General features: G+C 38.7%; 1 protein-coding gene across 1 annotated transcript in view; it reads left to right on the plus strand.

Moving 5' to 3' along the window:
• The window catches only part of SUSD5 (sushi domain containing 5), a 39,923-nt gene extending 24,752 nt beyond the window's left edge, over positions 1-15,171 (plus strand). The window contains exons 4-5 of the mRNA XM_027656029.1: positions 4,756-4,944; positions 13,852-15,171. Of these exons, the coding sequence (XP_027511830.1) occupies positions 4,756-4,944; positions 13,852-15,137 (1,475 nt within the window). The 3' untranslated portion in view covers positions 15,138-15,171. The remainder of the gene's footprint in view (positions 1-4,755; positions 4,945-13,851) is intronic.
• Positions 15,172-18,328: the final 3,157 nt, after the last annotated feature.

Below are 18,328 nucleotides of genomic sequence, written 5' to 3' on the forward strand. Positions count from 1 at the left end.
TGTGCAAAGGGCATCTCGAACCACCATGAAACTTCTAGTACAGACCATTACAAAAATTGCCTTCTTAGGCCTTGATTTATAATTAACCTTGACTCAATTAACATTTAGCATGCAAATGAGTTCAGTCAAATTCCTTAAGCACACACCTCAGCATGCCCCAACAGCAGGGGCAGTGGTCAGGTGCTAGCAAGAGCTCTGGATGCACTTGCAACATCAGGAAAATAAAAATCCTGAAGAGAGAGAGACTTTTTTTTGGTTTTGTTTCTGAAATGGTTTTTGTTCTGTACACACAGAAGAATCACAACAACCTTTAAGGCTAAGAGTTGTTTTACATGGAATTGGTACTAAGAGTTGTGTTTGACAAGGAAAGATGTAGCTGTAATGTTTTATGAATGTTGTGAGAATAGCTGCAGTTTTCACAGTACAGAGAAATGTGTCTTCTTGATTTCCCGTAAAGTGATGTTTTATGCAGCCATTAGAGTCAGCAAGACAACTCTGTAACAGCTCAGGATGTGCCGAGATCAGAAGTTTCTCTCTTAGCCCTGAGTGCCAAAATATACCTAAAATTATATTAGATTCTGCCTATTCTGAAAATGCAGCATCACACATAAAGTCAGATCTGTAACACAGAGTGTGTATTTATTCTCTAGCAAAGCTTATAAGAAAATACCTCAAAGTTTAAAGTAGATAAAGCAAGAAAACCAGAAAGCTGGAATTTTTCCTGCCTGTCTTAGTTTTTTTTTAATACCGCATACCGTTCAATTTCATATGTATATAATACTTTTGGTTCTCTTTCTTTTTTTTTTTTTTATGCAACAAAGGAAAGATCTTGTTGTTAATAGCTCCCAAGTTTTGCTGGTTCTTTCTTTCACTCACCCACTGATATTTACAGGCAACAAGTAAGATCTCTGTTCCATAAGGCTTTGATTTGCTGCCACCACAGGAAAACTAAACAGGCAGCAACTTGTAGTACAGTACAGCATAAATGCAAATCAAACTGTTTTAAACATGACTCCTGGCTCCAGATATCCATCGAAGCTTGATGGTTTACATACATATTTCAGTTTGCCTTTTTCAACAGTATAAAAAAAGAAATTAGTGTTTTCTTTACAGAAAACATATTAAATGTACTTTACAAGAGCAATCAAACTGCAGTTTGCTTTGTGTAATATTTGAACTATTTCTTTGTATTTGTCATGCTTTGCTGTGGATATAAAATTTTTCATTTCTTTAGTGCTACAGTTTTCTTTTTTCCAGCTTTGCATATAGCTGACAGTGAGTTCCCATCTATGTGGTGATGTCATTTAAACTAATAAAGTCTTACGAGTCCTATCGATGTAAGAGATATTGGCATCCCAACATTGGTAGCTTACAAGCAACACTTACATTGGCTATAATTGAGGTTTGGTTTTTTGTACTCTATTTTCGCAGTACTTTTATCCAAATAGAAAAATTCCATATACTTTCAGGTCTCTGCAATCAAGAAGGAAAACAAACATCTTCACTCATCTCTTTCACAGGCCTGACTGTTAGGAGTTGTGTTTTCTAATTTCTTAATGACGAGATGACATCCTACAAATTCCAGTGGTCTCTCTGGAAAAACTCTACTGAATTGAAGGGTTGTAACAGGGGATGCTTTATGTCAAAGTGGATGTCTCATGTCAGCTTTCAGAGTGTGGTACACAGTTAAAGTAGCGACTGCAGATAAACAGATTCCAGTAAATTCCCAGTTCTGCCAGGTGATATGGAAGCTGAAGTCTGCATGTTGATTTTTTCTGCACTGGTCTTAGGCTGCCCTTTCTGTAGACAGTGTTCTATCAAGACATCTCAAAGAGTTTTTACAAACTAATGGGAGCTTGTAATTCAAGTAAAGATGCTTCAGGAGGAATCCAGGTAGGGGAGGAGAGGTGCTGTGTTCTTAAAGTGAAGTGTGTCAACTCTTTGCCAAATATCACTTGTCACAAACTCCTTTCCACACAAGATTTGGAGTTAAAGTCAGTATTCAGAGGACTCATTTTTCCTAAAAAACAGTAATTGACTGAATATGCTAACTCAATTAACAGGAGGCCTCTTCAGTCCCATGTAAAAAATAGTTAATGAGTCTCTAAGAGGTCTGTAACCAGAGCCATTACTAACCCTAACATATTTTTGCTCAACACTTACATCTTTGCTGTGCCACTTACTCCCTATCATTTTTCAGATATTGACTCCATCCTGATTTCTACACATGTATATTAAGGTCTTTCTTGACTGTAGCAGTGGTTTTCACTCAAGGAGACAGTCTGTGCCAAACTACTGCTGGCAGGAGGATCTTCTGTGTACTTTAACTTGTTTTCTTATATCTGTGCTGTGCTGCCCTGTCTTGCTCTGTAGCCCAATCCACTCTTGCTTACTGGAGGTCAGTTATCAACATACGGAGCTGTGTTACGTGATTGACCTCAGTGTCAATATATAGAAAACTCAGGAAGGGTCATGATGTCCAGAAACCAATTCCAAATTTCCAGGTTTGAGATGTGATCTGGGACACAAGCAGGCAGAGCATGGGACCTGTTGGATGGCCCTCAAGTATCAAGAACATCATTCTCTTCTACTGGGAACCATGCACTGGGCTAATTTTTTAGCAAACAGTGAGAAAATATGCTGGTTTATGGGAGGATGGATGAGGGGAAAATCAGAGCTCCAGATCGAGAGTTCAGCACTAGAGGAACCCCGTCCTCATCTACCACCATCACCACCCCAGGCAACCCCTGTGGTCACCTTAACAAAGAGCACTACTGTTCCTCTTCATGACAAGCTGCTGCCAACACACCCTCTGTCACGCTTTGTGGCCCAGATCTGCCTCCTCTCTTCCAGCAAGAAAATGACCCGAATGCCAGCACTGAGCACAAATTGTTGTTACAAATAAGCTCATGCTCTTCCAGTTCCTAGTACAAAGGCTGCAGACAAAAACCTGAAGCCTGTCCCCAGAAGTGGCTCAGTTTGATGAGTTGCTGTGCCAGTGTCACTTCTGTACATGTACCAGAAAGAACATGTTTGGCAAAAGGATGAGCAGGAATTGTCATAGCAACCAAGACTGCAGCAGGATGAGGAGCCATAAGATGCTGTAACCCAGAAAATTCCTGTGCATCTTACACAGGAGAGGACAGTAGCAAAATGGATGCAGGAACTTGAATTTGTCTTTGCAAGATATCAGCTTTCACTTAATCTTGTCCATGCTGCCACTCAATATGCTCTGCAGCAAAGGCATGACCTTACAAAGTCACAAGAGAGTCAAAAGTAACCCACAGTGTTGGTCCATGAACGTCTTTAAAATCTCTGCTTTTCTTTCTATTCAACACCAACCAGATCTCTCAGGCTCTCATAATTCTGTTACCATGTCTGTTGTCAAATTTTACTGTAAAGATCCCTCCACCTTTCTTCTTTCCTGGAAGGTTATAATGTGATTTTTGAATGTGTTTGCCATAGTTAACTAATGTGTTACTTTTATGCTTCCTCTGGCCACAGGATCAAGAAGCAAGGCTTTGTAGATAAGAGTATTCTCTGATGTATCCTCTGATGTATAACTGTCCCTTACAACCTTGGGATCAATACTTCCCTCAGAGCAGACACACAGCTCCCATTCGTACCAATAGAGGTAGCTATATAAATAAAGTACATGAAACGCAGGGCTCTGTAACCTTCTTATGAGGCAGTAAAATAATTTTTTATTCCTTTCATCCACATCAATCTCTATTCATCTGACCAGTTCACAGGAAAGGCATTAGCTGCTAACTGCGCCTCACTTCCTCAGATGCCAAACCTCCATAAGACTGTTCATAGACTGAGCTTTGTGTAGCCTCAACAGCTTGTTTTTTTCTGTCAGTGTGTGTGTGCATGACTCCCACTAAGTTCTGAAGGTGTTAGACAGTATATATATATATATTTATTTATATTTATATATATATTTATATGTATGTGTGTGTGTGCACAGTATAGAGAACAGACTTCAAAGCTTTGACTTCATTAGCATGTCCCTTATATTAGTGGCAGCTCTTTTTCAGCATACCCAGTTGAGAAGTGGTTAGTCAGGTCTATCAGATGATTTCTGAAAGCCTGATCCAAAGGAACTTTCACAGAGGGTGGATGTTTATTGTAGGATTTTCATTTCACTACAACATAAACAGCTGGCAACATAAATACATCATATTTCTAAACAAGCATGTATTTACCTATGCTTGGGTCAGAAGAGGGTAGATGATGGGAAAAGCAACAGCTGAGACTCAGAAGAATTTTGCAGAATGTCCCCAGGGCAAAAGCAGGAAAGACTGAGCTTTTGCAGAAAGGAGACTGAGAAAAGCTTTTCTGTCAAAACTATTGCCAATTGAAAACACCGGACATGAACTGGTGTCAATGGAACTGTTGCTTGTAGGACCTTGTGTTGATGATGCCCTAAAAGTGGACTCATGCAAAATAGCAAGGGTGCTCTCTGAAGATGTTTCTCCTTCTACATGTTTAGGAGCACAGTCTTGGAGGTCATTTTTTCAGCTTCCAAACAAAAGCCTTTTTAAGGTTATTGCATCACAGTTATAGCCCAATATGTACCTTCTCAAATACAGCTGAAAATAGTTGTGAAGGAGCATAAGAGTATTAAACAGATGATATTTCTGTGGACAGGTATAAGTTTATCCTCAGGATAACCCTTTCAGCACCACTGTTAGCACCATATTAAAAGACTATCGTAAGGTCTCTACAATCTCGTCTCTTTTTACTTTTCAGACAAGCCCTGTGGGGACCCACCATCTTTCCCCCACACCATCCTGCATGGCCACACTGGCTTTGAAATGGGGGATGAGCTGCTGTATGTTTGTGCCCAGGGGTACATCATGGGCAACAAGGAGACGGCGTTCACGCTACTCTGTGACAGCTGCGGGGAGTGGTACGGGCAGGTCCAGGCCTGTGTCAAAGGTAAACTCACCCAACACAGGGAGCATCCCTCCAGGAGGTCACATCCTCCCATCAGCCTAACCAAGATTGTTCCATGCTCGCAGTGGTGTGTCCTGGGCAGTCCCTGGGAAGGTCAATGCCTTATCTGGCCCAACAAGGGTTCTACAATCCCATTGTTAGACATCTCCCATAAACCACAGGAAATGATAACTTATTCATACTTATATGAGTATGAAAGTTCCTTCTGGGCAGCAGAATCCATTCAATATAAAAAACCCTTTTAAGCTCTTGACTATTTCCACAGCCCTGTAAGAAGCTAGATGGGATGATCTGAGCTTTTACTAGGCCTTTCCTTTAGCTTTACTCCTTTTGAACCTCTGGCCTTACACATGATAAATGCTGCTTCCTTTTGTTAGTATGGGAAAATTAAAGACTTATGTAAGTTAAGAGACCTACCTGTGCCATAGAAGTCGTCTGTGACAAAGTGGCAGAAATGCATTTTGTGTTATAGCTAAACAGTGAGATGGAAAAGTTTAAAAAAAAAAAAGTGTATCGTTTTTTAATTTGCCCCAATAAAAAGGTGAACAATTCTTAACTTGTACCCAAGTGTTTGTCTACAAACACAGTAGTAACTGCCCAGATATTTATTCCATTAAAAGGATTGAAAATGGATTTTTTTATCAAAATGACTTGACTCAAGAAAATGGATTATTATTGAAAAAACAAAACAAATGAAAAACCCCAAAATAAATCTAACCCAAAACAAAAAACAAACAAACAAACAAACAAAAACCCAAAACCAAACCAAAACAAAAAAAACCCAAACCCAAACCAAAACAAAAACAAAAACCCAAACAAACAAAAAACCCCCAACCAAACCAAAACCCCAAGCAAAATGTAAAAGCTCTGGGAAATTATAAGAATTATATTTTCTTAATTTAAATCCCCAATAAGATCCACCTTTAGATGTTATTTATTCTTCAGTAAGCTTTTAACTTTGCCCGTGTTTAACATAAGCTAAATAGTACCACGAGTTCAGGTGTGGGTGTAATCTGAATTCTGCTTTCTCTTGTTACCCTGCTCAGTGCATAAACTCACCACTTTTTTCCAATATTTAAGAATAGTCATCAGAGTATCTTACTATTTTTTTCAGGGAGAAATCACAGTTTTAAGGTATTATTTCTACCAAAACAGATAAATTTTAGGCAAAGGACTGGGCAGCCATTGGGTAGCTGAGCTATCTATATGGGCTGGAGTTAGCATATCAGTTTCAGAACCTATATATTCCTTAATGCCCAGGGGCTTGCAAAGAGTTATTTTTATTTATGAATATATACCATCAGGCAATGGATAATCATGAGAAAAGGTCAAACTTGTTCTTAGTAGAAATAGGTCATTTCTGTGCACCTGGGAACCAGACTTTCAAACCCATCCAAATGGTAGAGATGTAAGAAAAACCCCAAAATAAAAGAACCAACATTTTTCTGAACTACTTCAGCTTCTGAAACTGTTCTTACAAACAGTAGTTCAGATGATTAAGCAGAATATTGCAGGGCATAGAGGAGGAGCATGGAGGAAAAGACAGAAAAAAGAGTATCTACATCTGATCATAGAATACAGAATCATAGAACTGTTTGGGTTGGAAAGGACCTTTAAAGGTCATCTAGTCCAACACCCCTGCAATAAGCAGGGACATCTTCAACTAACCTAGTGGGTCTGAATCTCCTGTAATCTGCACCAATTGATACTTCTTTTTCCTTCACTGAGATTAGTGGAAACGCTAACTTCACCACACACAGAAATAAAACTGTATTACATCAAAGTAAGGAAGGGAAAGAATCAGGTCATTTGAATTGTGTGTGTTTCACTGTTTCCTCTGGATAAATGGTCTATTTCCTGTGTTCTACCTGAGCCTTTCACACAGGGGAGCGAAAAATATTTTTAAAAGAAATAAGAAAGTGTGGCTGTAAAGTCACAAACATCAAAAATGAAACTTGGGGTAGATGTGATATTGTGGATTATGATTTTTTAAATTGTTTCAATGTAGACTTCATGCTGAAGGGTTTCCTGTAGTTATTGTTTTTCAAACACTTAAAGGACCTGGGATAAAAAATACAGTAAGTGTTCATCTAATAATTATATATTTAATCTTCCTGATCACAAATTTTTAAGAAAAAATACTTTACAGGAAGACTGAAATGTGTGATACTAGGGTTCATTATTTTTTAAAAAGTAAGAATTCAATGAAAAAGAACAGCAAAAAAAAAAAAAGGAATTTAGTTAAAAGAAACCTGATTTACAGTTGACTGATATTTTGGGGTCATAGGAGAGAGAAGAATGATTATTAAGTACTCCAGAATTCAGCATGCACACTGCTTTGTAAGTGCTTTGAGGCAAGAGAGCACCTTCCTATCATGAAGGTTAATTATGGGACTTAACAGAGAATTTATATCCCTGTTGGCAGAGTGGACTACTGTCCTAACCAGCTGACAACAGTGGAAAGATGTTTGTGAAGCCTCCTCAATGAACACTTAAGTGCTATGTTTAGAGGCTGGTAAGATGATACAGTTCCCTTGCTCTGCATCTGCGCTGGGTGAGCAACTGGAAATGTGAAGTGTTCCTGATGCTCTTACACCAACACAGTGGGACCACCGGGAGAAAACTACCGTCAGAGGATTGAGAGATATAAGCCTGTTCCTATATCTTTCGCTGCCTCTGAGACTGTGGAAAAGTCACTATACTGCTCTCTGCTGCTTGCTCCCCTTCACCTGTGAAAGAGTGATGACATTTATCTAATTTCATAAAGCTTTCTGAGGTTTGTGGATGCTATACCTGTGTACCATAGTTCTAGTTGGTACCTTCCGCATTATAATGCCCAGCTGTCCAGGCAGAATATCAGACTAAACCACAATAATTTTATGTTTTTCTTGTTTGTGTAAAAACACTGTGCCTGCTCTACCCTCCCAGTTGTTCCCCCAGAGCAAATACAGAGTCAAAGAACTATCATCACAGCAGTGTCTAAATATAGCCCTCAAGTGTTCTTTGAAGTCACTTTATGATCGTCTTTCCTCTCTGTTTTGAGCCAGTAAGAAGAGATACAGTCCATTCTGGCACCCAGGATGCAAGTGTAGGACCATACAGTTGGCAGATTTGTAAATTCAATGAAAAAAAAATTATGCATCAATACACATATAACCCAAAATACATGGCAAAATTTGGCTATGGGCATAACTGAACAAAATGATTTTGGGGTTATATTAAGTGGATTTTGATACAGTAAACTATGTTGGAAATTAAGAAAACAGTACATTACAAATAGCTTTAATATACATTGTGCACAACAGATAATATACTGTAATTTTTAATCAAGATGCTTTTTAAGAAAAAATGTGGCTCTGTACAGTTAGTGTTCCCTGTAATTCCTCATCATGAAAAGATGCTGTGTTCTAGCTAAAAACACAAGGATATTCAACCCAACAAGGCAACTTTAAGCAGAGAACAGGGAAATACATGAGTTTTGTAGCTTATTATTTTTTCTATTTTTGTGAAATAATGCATTTGTTTCACAAAATATATCCTGAAGATTGGCATTGTAGTAAGGCCTGAAAGCAGATGTATACATGCCGTGCCATGGCTGTCCTGCAGGCACAGAGACTAAAGTGACCATTGCTAAATGACATTCATTTTTTTTCCCAAAATGAACTACAGGTTCAATATCAGAAGCATTAACACCAACGCTTCTGTGAGGGAGGTCAGGGCTGCATTGCATTAGGCTGTATCCCCGAGAGTTTGCTTCCTCAAAGAGAAGGCAAATGATAAAGCTGGGAAATCCTGACCCATCTCTGCCCTAAAACTGGCTCAAAAGAATATAATCTATTTATCCTTTTCTCTGGGTTGCTTTGGGTTTTTCCAGCTATATGCTTGTGACAGAAGGGTCCCTTTCTTCTGCACATTGAAGGAATCTCTCCAGTGTCAACACTTGGATAGTTGCCTAGTGTGTTCAGAGTTGGATTTGGCTAACTCTGACCATCTCTGAAAGTTTTATCTGCAGCTCCCAGTCATTTTGCCTGGTTCTCATTACTTTGCTTATTCTCATTACTTCAAACATTGTTTTCTGAGTTGATTCACATTCATGTGGTCTGTAAGCACAACTGACCAGCAGCATTTCTTTTTATGTCTTTTAGTTTTTTGGTGGTTTGTTTTTTTGTTTGTTTTTTTTTTTTCAAATTAAGAGAATCAAACAAAATGTCTTTGGCTTTTTATCTTCTTTGGGAATTATTTATTTTTTTTATTCTGAGAGTGCAAAGGAAGAGTTGTGACAGAAAAATAAAATCAGGAAAAAATATCTCCATGGCCTGTCAAAACATTTCTTATGACAAACTTCAGTTCCATTTTCAGGCCTATCAGTGAGCGGTTGTATTAGATTAATGTAAAGTATCGATCTGGCATGAACTGATTCTGCCAAATGGAATTAGAAAAAAAAAAATTGATGGGTTATTTATCTATATTAACAGGCTTTCTACTGGAATAAAATTTATCCTCCTTTTTGTAGTTATTGCAAAAGACAAAAAGCAACACAATATCTGTCTAGCGTACTCTGGTTGACTCGACAAAAGTGTGTTTGTGTGCCTGATCCAAGTCAAATGGATAATTCATTGAGATGCTGTAGTTCACAAATCTGACTGATCTTGGGCAAATTGGTCTACATGCCCTTTTCCTTCCCACCCTTAAAACAGATGCTGTCTTGTTAATGCTTGCTGTAGTTACTTTGAGATTCTTAGAATAAAGATGTTTTTATAGAGTAGAAATGTTTATAATGATGGTCTACATAGAATCAAGTTTCAATTTCCTGTACTCCAAAAATACATCCACGAAATATGCAGTGCACTTTACGGTTGTCCAAAATAGCAACACTCAAAATAGAGCTTGGATGCCAATATGCTATCTAGAAGAAAAATTAAACTGATCCTACAGTGTGGAAAACCAAGCTCTTTGTATTCACCTGTCTCTATGTTTGGTCACTGTTTTCACATTAGGATCAAAAATTGAAGGAGATGAAAGCTCTTAAGGACGGTTGCCTCCCAAAAATATTTAATTAAAAATTAAAAGGATTTTACCTTTTAATTGAGCTTCATATCTTTGGTAGTATGTCATTGCAGCATCTGTTGCTGTAAAAGGTTCATTTTAGCATCAGTAATCCCTTAGACATCAGGTAAAACTCACTGATCCTTGAGTCTGCCAGAGGAGGGAAGGGATAAGATGTAACAGTGACCAAATACAGAAAGATTCTGTGCTAGCTCTTCGTAAAACCAGACCTGCCTGGGTAGAAAGGAAGATGCAATCACTTTTAAATCAGTTACTAGCTGTTTTAAAACTGAATATAAATAATGGTTACAACTATTTGGATAAGAGGTGGAGCTGAATCTACTTTGGTTGTTGCTCTTCAGTACCAACACTGAGATTCAGGGAGCTCAAAAGTTCAAGAAAATGCCAAGGAAGTGAGGAAAAAGAAGTGCAAAAATTGTGCAATCTGTTCTTGAAAATCAAGCTCACAGCGAACTTAACAGATTGTCGTGGTAACATAAAATCACTAAATACTAAGTCCAAGACCCGTTTGAAGGTCGTAGGCCCAGAAGAAAGAACAGGGCATTGTTACTGTGTAAATCAATCCAGGATCATATAAATCAAAGCTTCAGAGTAAGGGGGGCTGTATTTCCTTTGATGGTTAGAGAGCTCAATAGCTGCTTTCATTCTGGCATCCTGTAAGCTAACATTAGTTATGTTGGTAGTCTTTGCTATAAACTATAGAAATACGTGAGATTGCATAAGAACATATGTTATAGCAGCTTTACAACTTGGACCACAATCTAATTGTCAGAAGGAACAAGACTCCCTTATGCAGTGACGAGCAGTGCATAATGAGCTCCAATCTCAGGCTCCCTTTAGACTACAATGGGCCTTTTCTTTCCTCAGCTCAGCATTAAGAAAGCATCAATTCATTTCTCTACAGGCAGGATCAGGCCCAAAGACAGTAGGTTTGATAGAGACTTGATCAATGTTTCAACAAATCTTTGATATGTTCTAATAGACTGAGGACTTGTATTTTCTTAGGAGCACATGCTTTTTCCTGGTGTGCCTCCATAGGCTGAAACTATATGGCAGGAGAGGTACTAAAGAGAAAAAGCTTCAAATTCTATAAAAAACATGTTACTGCAGTTGTTAAGCATTCACAGTGATCCATACTCGTTGGTGAATGAGTATGGATCATACTGGTCATCTCATTGACCAGTACTTAAGGTACTGGTCAATGAGATGAATACTAGCTGCTCGTTCATACTGCTAACTAAATAATAGGTCTGAAGGGAACAACATAAACATGTGGATGTAATTTTTTTCATGGATGCACGAACCTGCTCTAGAACACCATAACATAAAAATTCATGTTTCAACCTCAGCTGAATTACTGCAGTCTGAAAAGCAAATGAGTGGGAAAAATAGAGGTACAAGAGACAGACAAGTGAAGACAGACTGATGTGATGATGCATCTCAAAAAAGAAAACAATGACTATAACAGCTGGTAAATGGTGACTTCTCACATTACGATCTTCCAGTTCATATATATGCAACAGACACCTATGGGCTGTCCTGAGAGACGCTGGACTTTAGTGAAGCAGGCATGTGAGATATCAACTTCTAGCTGGAGTCTGGATGGACAACAAAATGGTTTGAGACACCACTTCCATGCAAAGAGAGCGCCATTCAGGTAGAAAAATTCTTAAGGCAAAGCAAGACAAGGGACAAAATGAGATAAATGTTTGATGGCTAGTAGAAGTGCAACACAGCAATGACCAGTGCCATGCAGAGCCTCATGAACATGTTTCTAAAATGCTTCAGTATTCAGAGTTAGTCTCCATTCATTTACAAAATTCTGAAAAACTATTGGAAAAGATTTTAGGATTAACTACAAAAGTGAGAGTCCTACCAGGAAGCTTTCCACTCCAAGAGTTGTATTTCCCTGATTGTTAAGTTACCCTTGCACCAGACAGAAGTCTTTTCTGCTTTGGAGAAGATGGAGAGGATGTAGAGGATTACACATGCAGATGAGGACACTGGGAACACGAGAGAGAGAGGTCAATTGTTGGCACTGGTTTATCATGTGTAGGTTTCCCCCAAAACCCTCCTTGTGAGATGAGAAGACCTGCTCTACAGGATGATAGCTTTCACAGAGGTATTAACTCTCTGCACATTTTGTCACACATTTTGGTTTCCTCGGCATAACTGCTTTGATTTCTGGTAGACCCAGATGCTATTCCAAGGAAAATACCTTTTGTTAATGCTCATTCTGTTTTGGCACCTGGCTTAAGCTGTTCTGGCAAAAAGTGAGCTGGTGGGAGCTGTATCACTGCTAAGCGTTTTTGGTCAGACTGGTTTGACAATATTTCTAATCTTTTTTAAGAGTAGACCAAATATGGTTCTGCCAGAAGTCTGGGAAGCAGTCTTCAAGGAGAATGTGACTCAGGAGGGAATTGAGGCAGGCCCCAGATGAAAATGTAATGCAAAATTGGTTGAGTGTAAAAAGGTAAAAAAAAGATAAGGCTTTATGAAGGCATTGATCTGTAATACAGATTCTCCTATTAATTTCTTTTTTCCTGTGCCATGCCAAGTCTATTGCTTCAATGTCTTCATGAAAGACTAAACACTCTCTTAAAAAGAAAAATTCTCACCATGATTCAGTTTGTTTTATTTTCCATATCCCAAGGCACTGTTTTCTACGACTTTTAATGCCAGCATAAATCTCAGCAATTACATCAACTTTCTAAGGAGTAAAACTTGTGTGAGCTGAAAATCAACCATCCTGTCCAGTTTGGAAAATGTTTCATTGAGCTAAGCTTTTAGAAGAGTGGAAGAAATATAAATTACAATGCATTATTTCATTCAAATTCAAACATTTATCTTCATGCTTTAAGTCAAGCCTATTTTGCTTTGAGTGCTAGGTCTGTTGAGACATGGGGAGTATTGCTAAATTAAACTCAAACTTTGCAATGAATCCATCCCTCTGTTACACTCTGAGGTGTTTTTTAACAGTTTGATTTTGGTTTTTTCCTCTCTTCTTTTTGGTAACATTTCATTTCTTAAAATTGAAAGCCTGAGAGTTGCTTACAGACAGTATTATCATGATACCTAGGAGTTAGGCTTTAAGTATTGGATTCAAGTTCTTCAGATGAAAACAAGCAGAACTCAAAGTCAGCTTCGGTGGTGGGGTCTTCCTCAGGCACCTTTGAAGAGCTCTCATGGAATGAGAAAGACAGTTCTGGCCCCAGGTGTTGTAACATTGCAACACCAAGGTAACTGAAGAAAAGCAGTTTAATGATAAATATGTACCTTGATATTTTGAACATAAGGTACTCAATATAATCCTTTAAAGTCATCTGGCGCAAAAGGGATGAAGTTGCTGTAAAATTTCTAGTTTAGTTTGGGTTGGGTTTTCTTAACTATCAATGAGTACTTGATTGCTTTTTGCTATACCTTCCTCTCGATGCACATTTCTTGCTTGAATGTGATGAAATTCTTTTCTCGAGTCTGGCAAAGTCATATCAGGGAGAGTAAGTTTTGAGAGAAGTATAAGCAACTGAAGGAAGTCCTCTAACTGCAGACAGTAATTTATTTACATACATTTTTAAATCTGGAAAGGTAAGATACTAGCAGTTAGTGTTGGCGCTTATCTGATTTTTTAAAAAATTTTATATTGAGTGTCAGCTTATGGTGGACCACGTCCCTTTCAAATAAACAATAACATAGAATGAAAAATACTGTCTAAAAGTCACTCTTCATTGTACCTTTCTTCTTGGCTTATTGCATTAAGTCATCCCAGTGCTTTCCTGGAGAAATTAAATGTCGGCTTCTGTGGTTTGTTTTTAATGTTTCTAGATGAAACCGAGGCACACATTGACTATGAAGATAACTTTCCTGATGACAGATCAATACCTGTTGAGAATGAACATAGCAATGGCAAGGAAGAAATTGAGCAGGAGCAAGAACAGCTTTCGTTGAGTAAAAGTTCAGAGGAAGGAAGAACTGGAAGTACCAAACCTGTTACTGAGGACACAGACACTTTTGAGAAAGGAAGCAGGACACCAACTGAGTCCCCCGTGTCACTTCTAAGCCAAAAAAACTTGTTTTGGTTTCCATCAGAAACTTTCAGCGAACCTGAATCGGAGAAAGAGACAGATGATTCTACTAAAGCACAGTTTCCTGAAGGTGATAACCACATTGGAGGGAAGACAGTCTATGATGAACCTGGTGCCAAAATGTTTTATGACAGTGAGGATTTCCCCATCGGACCCATTTTCACAGCCAATGATACAAAGACAGTGATAGATGCAGTTGCCATTACTGATGAATCATGGTTAGATGGTTATCCAGTAACACAAGAGGTGGTAGAGGAGGAAGTAGAGGAAGAGGAGGGCGATAAAGTTGATGGTTCAATGGGAACAGAAGATGACATCATCCTCACGACTGACCAACCGAATCATGTTGAAGTAAGAAAATCGGGAAATGGCAGCCCAGCTCCAGAGGAAGGTTTAACACAGATTGTGGCAGCAACAACAAGGATAGATGATGAAGGGGCTAAAGAAACACCAGCATCACTTACATCAGCAAGTGGTCTGGAGAACTTCAGTGTGAGCAGAGGTTATGATGATGCCACAGGGGAACATCCAGCTGCATCTCTGGAAACTGTGACTCAGGAGCCCAGTACAACAATACTGTTTGACATAACCAGCTTAAAAACATCCATGTCAGAAACCTCTGTGATGGTCAGCCCCTCCGATTACACTCCACACACAGAACTAAAAGAAACAACCACCTACCCAGAACAAGTAGCAACCACTGCACCAACTCCAGACATCTTTACTGACACAGCATCCCAGGAATTAGCTGAGCAAGAAAATCTCACCCAGGGCCTTGGAGAAAAGCCTGTTCCCACTTCCGAGCCCTGTGAGGGAGAGGATTGTCCCAAGTCCAGTAAGGGTGCTATCATAGCAGTAATTGTGATTCTTCTCTGCTTGTTACTGGCTGCAGCTGTACTGGCAGTGTGGTTTTTCAAAAAACGGCAGCAGAAAAATTCTGTCTATAAATTAAATGGGAGGTGTCAACCCAGACATCATTGCTACCACCACTACCATCACCAGCACATCGAAATGCAGAAAGTCTAACCAGGGCCTGTTTGGCAGAGATGCTAGAGATCAGAAGAAAAAACATACTGATGCTAGAAGGATCACATGACTCATGGATGCTAAAATCCAGCAGTGCAGAAAGCAGAAGAAAAAAACAGTGCTAAAAGAACATAGAAGACAGAAATAAATTTCAACCTTTTGAAGTCACAGTTTAGCCATATTCGACTTTGCAGAGCTAAAGAATCTGTACATTTTTATCACAAGGGTCTTTTGGAGACATCAGCAGGACACAAGCATGCTTGGTACTACACCTACAGTTTGTTCTGCTTTTACATTTTGCTCCTATTAATAATAAATTAATTGATTAATTTCTGTGTTACCTGGTTATAATGTAATGGTAGGGCTGGTCAGGCCTTTTTGGTCTATTCTCAGTGGAAGAGGAAAAGAAGGAGAGAAGAAGGGAAGAATAGGAGACGGATATTTTTGGAGCATCCACACATGTGGTGTTTGTTCCTTTTTTAGAACCTGCCCAAGCTGGTCAGGATAAACCACAGTAACAAACTATTACCTGATGTGTCTTAAAAAGAAAAACTATATGCTACCATACTTTAATGGATACTATTGCAATGATTACTAAGGTTATTTTCTTCACCATTGTGAATTTAACAAGCCATGAATGTTGGATCATTGTGCTATTTTTCTGGAAGGTGTTCTTTTAGCCTTAGTGAAGAAATTCCATTCTCATCCTAATCATCCTATAGAAATCATGATGTCTCCCTGGAATTCAGACAATACTGTTAAGTACCATTCTTCCTTAAGTATCAGCAGGAGAGGAGTCAGAGCACCTTTGATTCCAGGTGTTATGATGAATAGCCTCTTACTACAGAGCCAAACAGCGATGAAGCACTTTCCAGGGAAACTCTATACAATTAAGTCAGCTGCTTTTCTGACCATGATGTTGACTGACCAAGATACTGAATTTTAATTCACAGCCAGTAGTACCTCTGGCAACTGAAGCCATGCATAATAGTTTTGCCATATGAACTCTGCAGAAGGACTGATTTTTTCACCATTCTGCTCTTTCATTGGCTGCAGGGGTGTCTGGAATGGACCTCGGCTATGGGAGATGGGTAGCCCTTTTGCATGCTGCTTATTGTGGTTTTAAAGATAAATCAGACCTGGGAAAGAAAGAAATTGCATCCAGTTGACAAAATGCAAACACTTGGCTTTTTAAACTGGTTGTTGGTGTAAAAGCACAGAGGCTTTTCCAACAGCATGTTCCATTTTCAACACTTCTGAAAATAAATAGGGACAGAGGGGAGCATGTTTCCTAGAATCCTTTAACATAGTGTTTAGTATGAAGTACTATTCCTTACCCTTCTGAATGAACAAGAGAAAGTCTGGCAACTGTGAATAATCTGCAGGTCAGAAATAAATTCATCTGCCACTCAGCCTTAGTCAAAATACACCAGTAGTTCAACACATCAAAATACTGGAGTAAGAAAAGGTGCCTGGGTGGGGTTCACCCCTGTCTGTGTTCTGCCTTGAGCCACAGTGGTAACCATCTCTAACTCCATGGAAGGTAGGCTTTATGAAATGGAGTGCAGAATCGGGCCCCTCTTACATGCAGCGATCAATCTCAGGGCTGGTAAGCAAAACAAAGCATTTTCAGGCGATGGATATATGTTATCTTGGAGAATTTGACCTCAGAGTGGTAAGAGTTGAACCTAGTTGCCTGGCAAGAGCCGAAGTAAATAAAGAAGGACAGAAACTGTACAGATTTGTAAATATGTCTCTGACATACACGTGACTTTATGCTTTTAATGCATTCTAGACTATGAAATAACCTAGAATTTCTGTTGTAAACTATTTTTTTAATGCAGAAAAAAACCCCAACAATGGATTTTGCACTAAGCAACTTTATGGAGACTGTTAACTCAACTAAAACTTATCGTCTGTAATCCCATGGAAACATGCTGAAAAATAAACAAGGGAACATGTATTAAAAATATTGCTTAACTGAAAGGTAAAAGTAGGTGTTACAGTTCTGTGTAGCATCATTCAAAATGAAAAGTCAATACTATTTGGCTCAGGAACTGAACATGTGAAAATGAGACTCAAAATATAATTACAAACACAAATTGTACAAGGATCTTATTCGAGACTTAAAAATACTTGTTATTCATGAACCAGAAGAAAGTGTACATTAACATAATGCTTTGGAAGTATTTAAATAAAAATCAAGTTACAAAAAAAACAGGAAAGGAAGCACTTGTGTGTGTTCTTGTGTAAATCATCCAGCTTGCCCACATGTTTATGAAGAAAAAATAGGTCTGTTACTTGGATAAATCTTGCAGAAGATACTTTCATATTAAAAAAATTAGCTGAAAAGTGTATAGCTTAGACTGTCAGCCCAGTTCTGCCTTAGAACATCTACCCTCTTTTGCAGAATCATCTCTTTGTACTCACAGTATTCACTTAACCAGAATGATTCAGAGAGTTTGGGAAAACTAATAAACAGATGATCTGTTGCTCTGTGATAAAAGTCATGTATCATTCTCTTCTAGTGAAACTACATATTACAGGAGGCCAGTTGGAATCTGCTCACTGGGGTTAAAACTGAGATATGATCTCCCTTCCCCCTCCTTTCCATTATTAACAGCTACCTGTTAACTGAGCCTCCATTTCATACAGATCATGTGCTGCTGCGTCTGGACAGAGACTGGATAAATTTGCTTCAGCTGGCTGAGAACTGATGCTGTGGGATGAAACACAAAGCTACTGGCAGTATCTGGGGGCTCAAACCCTTGCAACCAAAAGGTGTTTGCTCCCCTTTGTACAGAAACACTGTGTTCATGCATTTTAGGTACTTACTGAGTTCTCAGGCTGAAATCCCCTCAATTTCTGTGGTTTTCCTTGCATTAGTCAGATAGATGACAATATATGGTTTATTGTGTTGTACTGCCTTGTTGCTTAGTGTACCCCAAAAGCTATCATGCTGCAGATTTGTTGCCGTGGACATTGGACCCAGCATAGATTGATTTTTTTCTTCAATGATTTACCTATTTTCAATACCCCGTTATTTGTCATGCAAAGATACAACATAATACATAGCTGTGAAAGATCAGAATATGTAGCTATGAATGACCATTTAGAAATTAGTCTTAATAAGAAATTATTAGAACGTTGTAAGACTTGTCAAACTACATGGTTTCCATCAGTTCAGGATA

This window comes from Corapipo altera, unplaced genomic scaffold, assembly GCF_003945725.1.
Source record: "Corapipo altera isolate COAL_440 unplaced genomic scaffold, ASM394572v1 59, whole genome shotgun sequence".
Lineage (NCBI taxonomy): Eukaryota > Metazoa > Chordata > Aves > Passeriformes > Pipridae > Corapipo > Corapipo altera.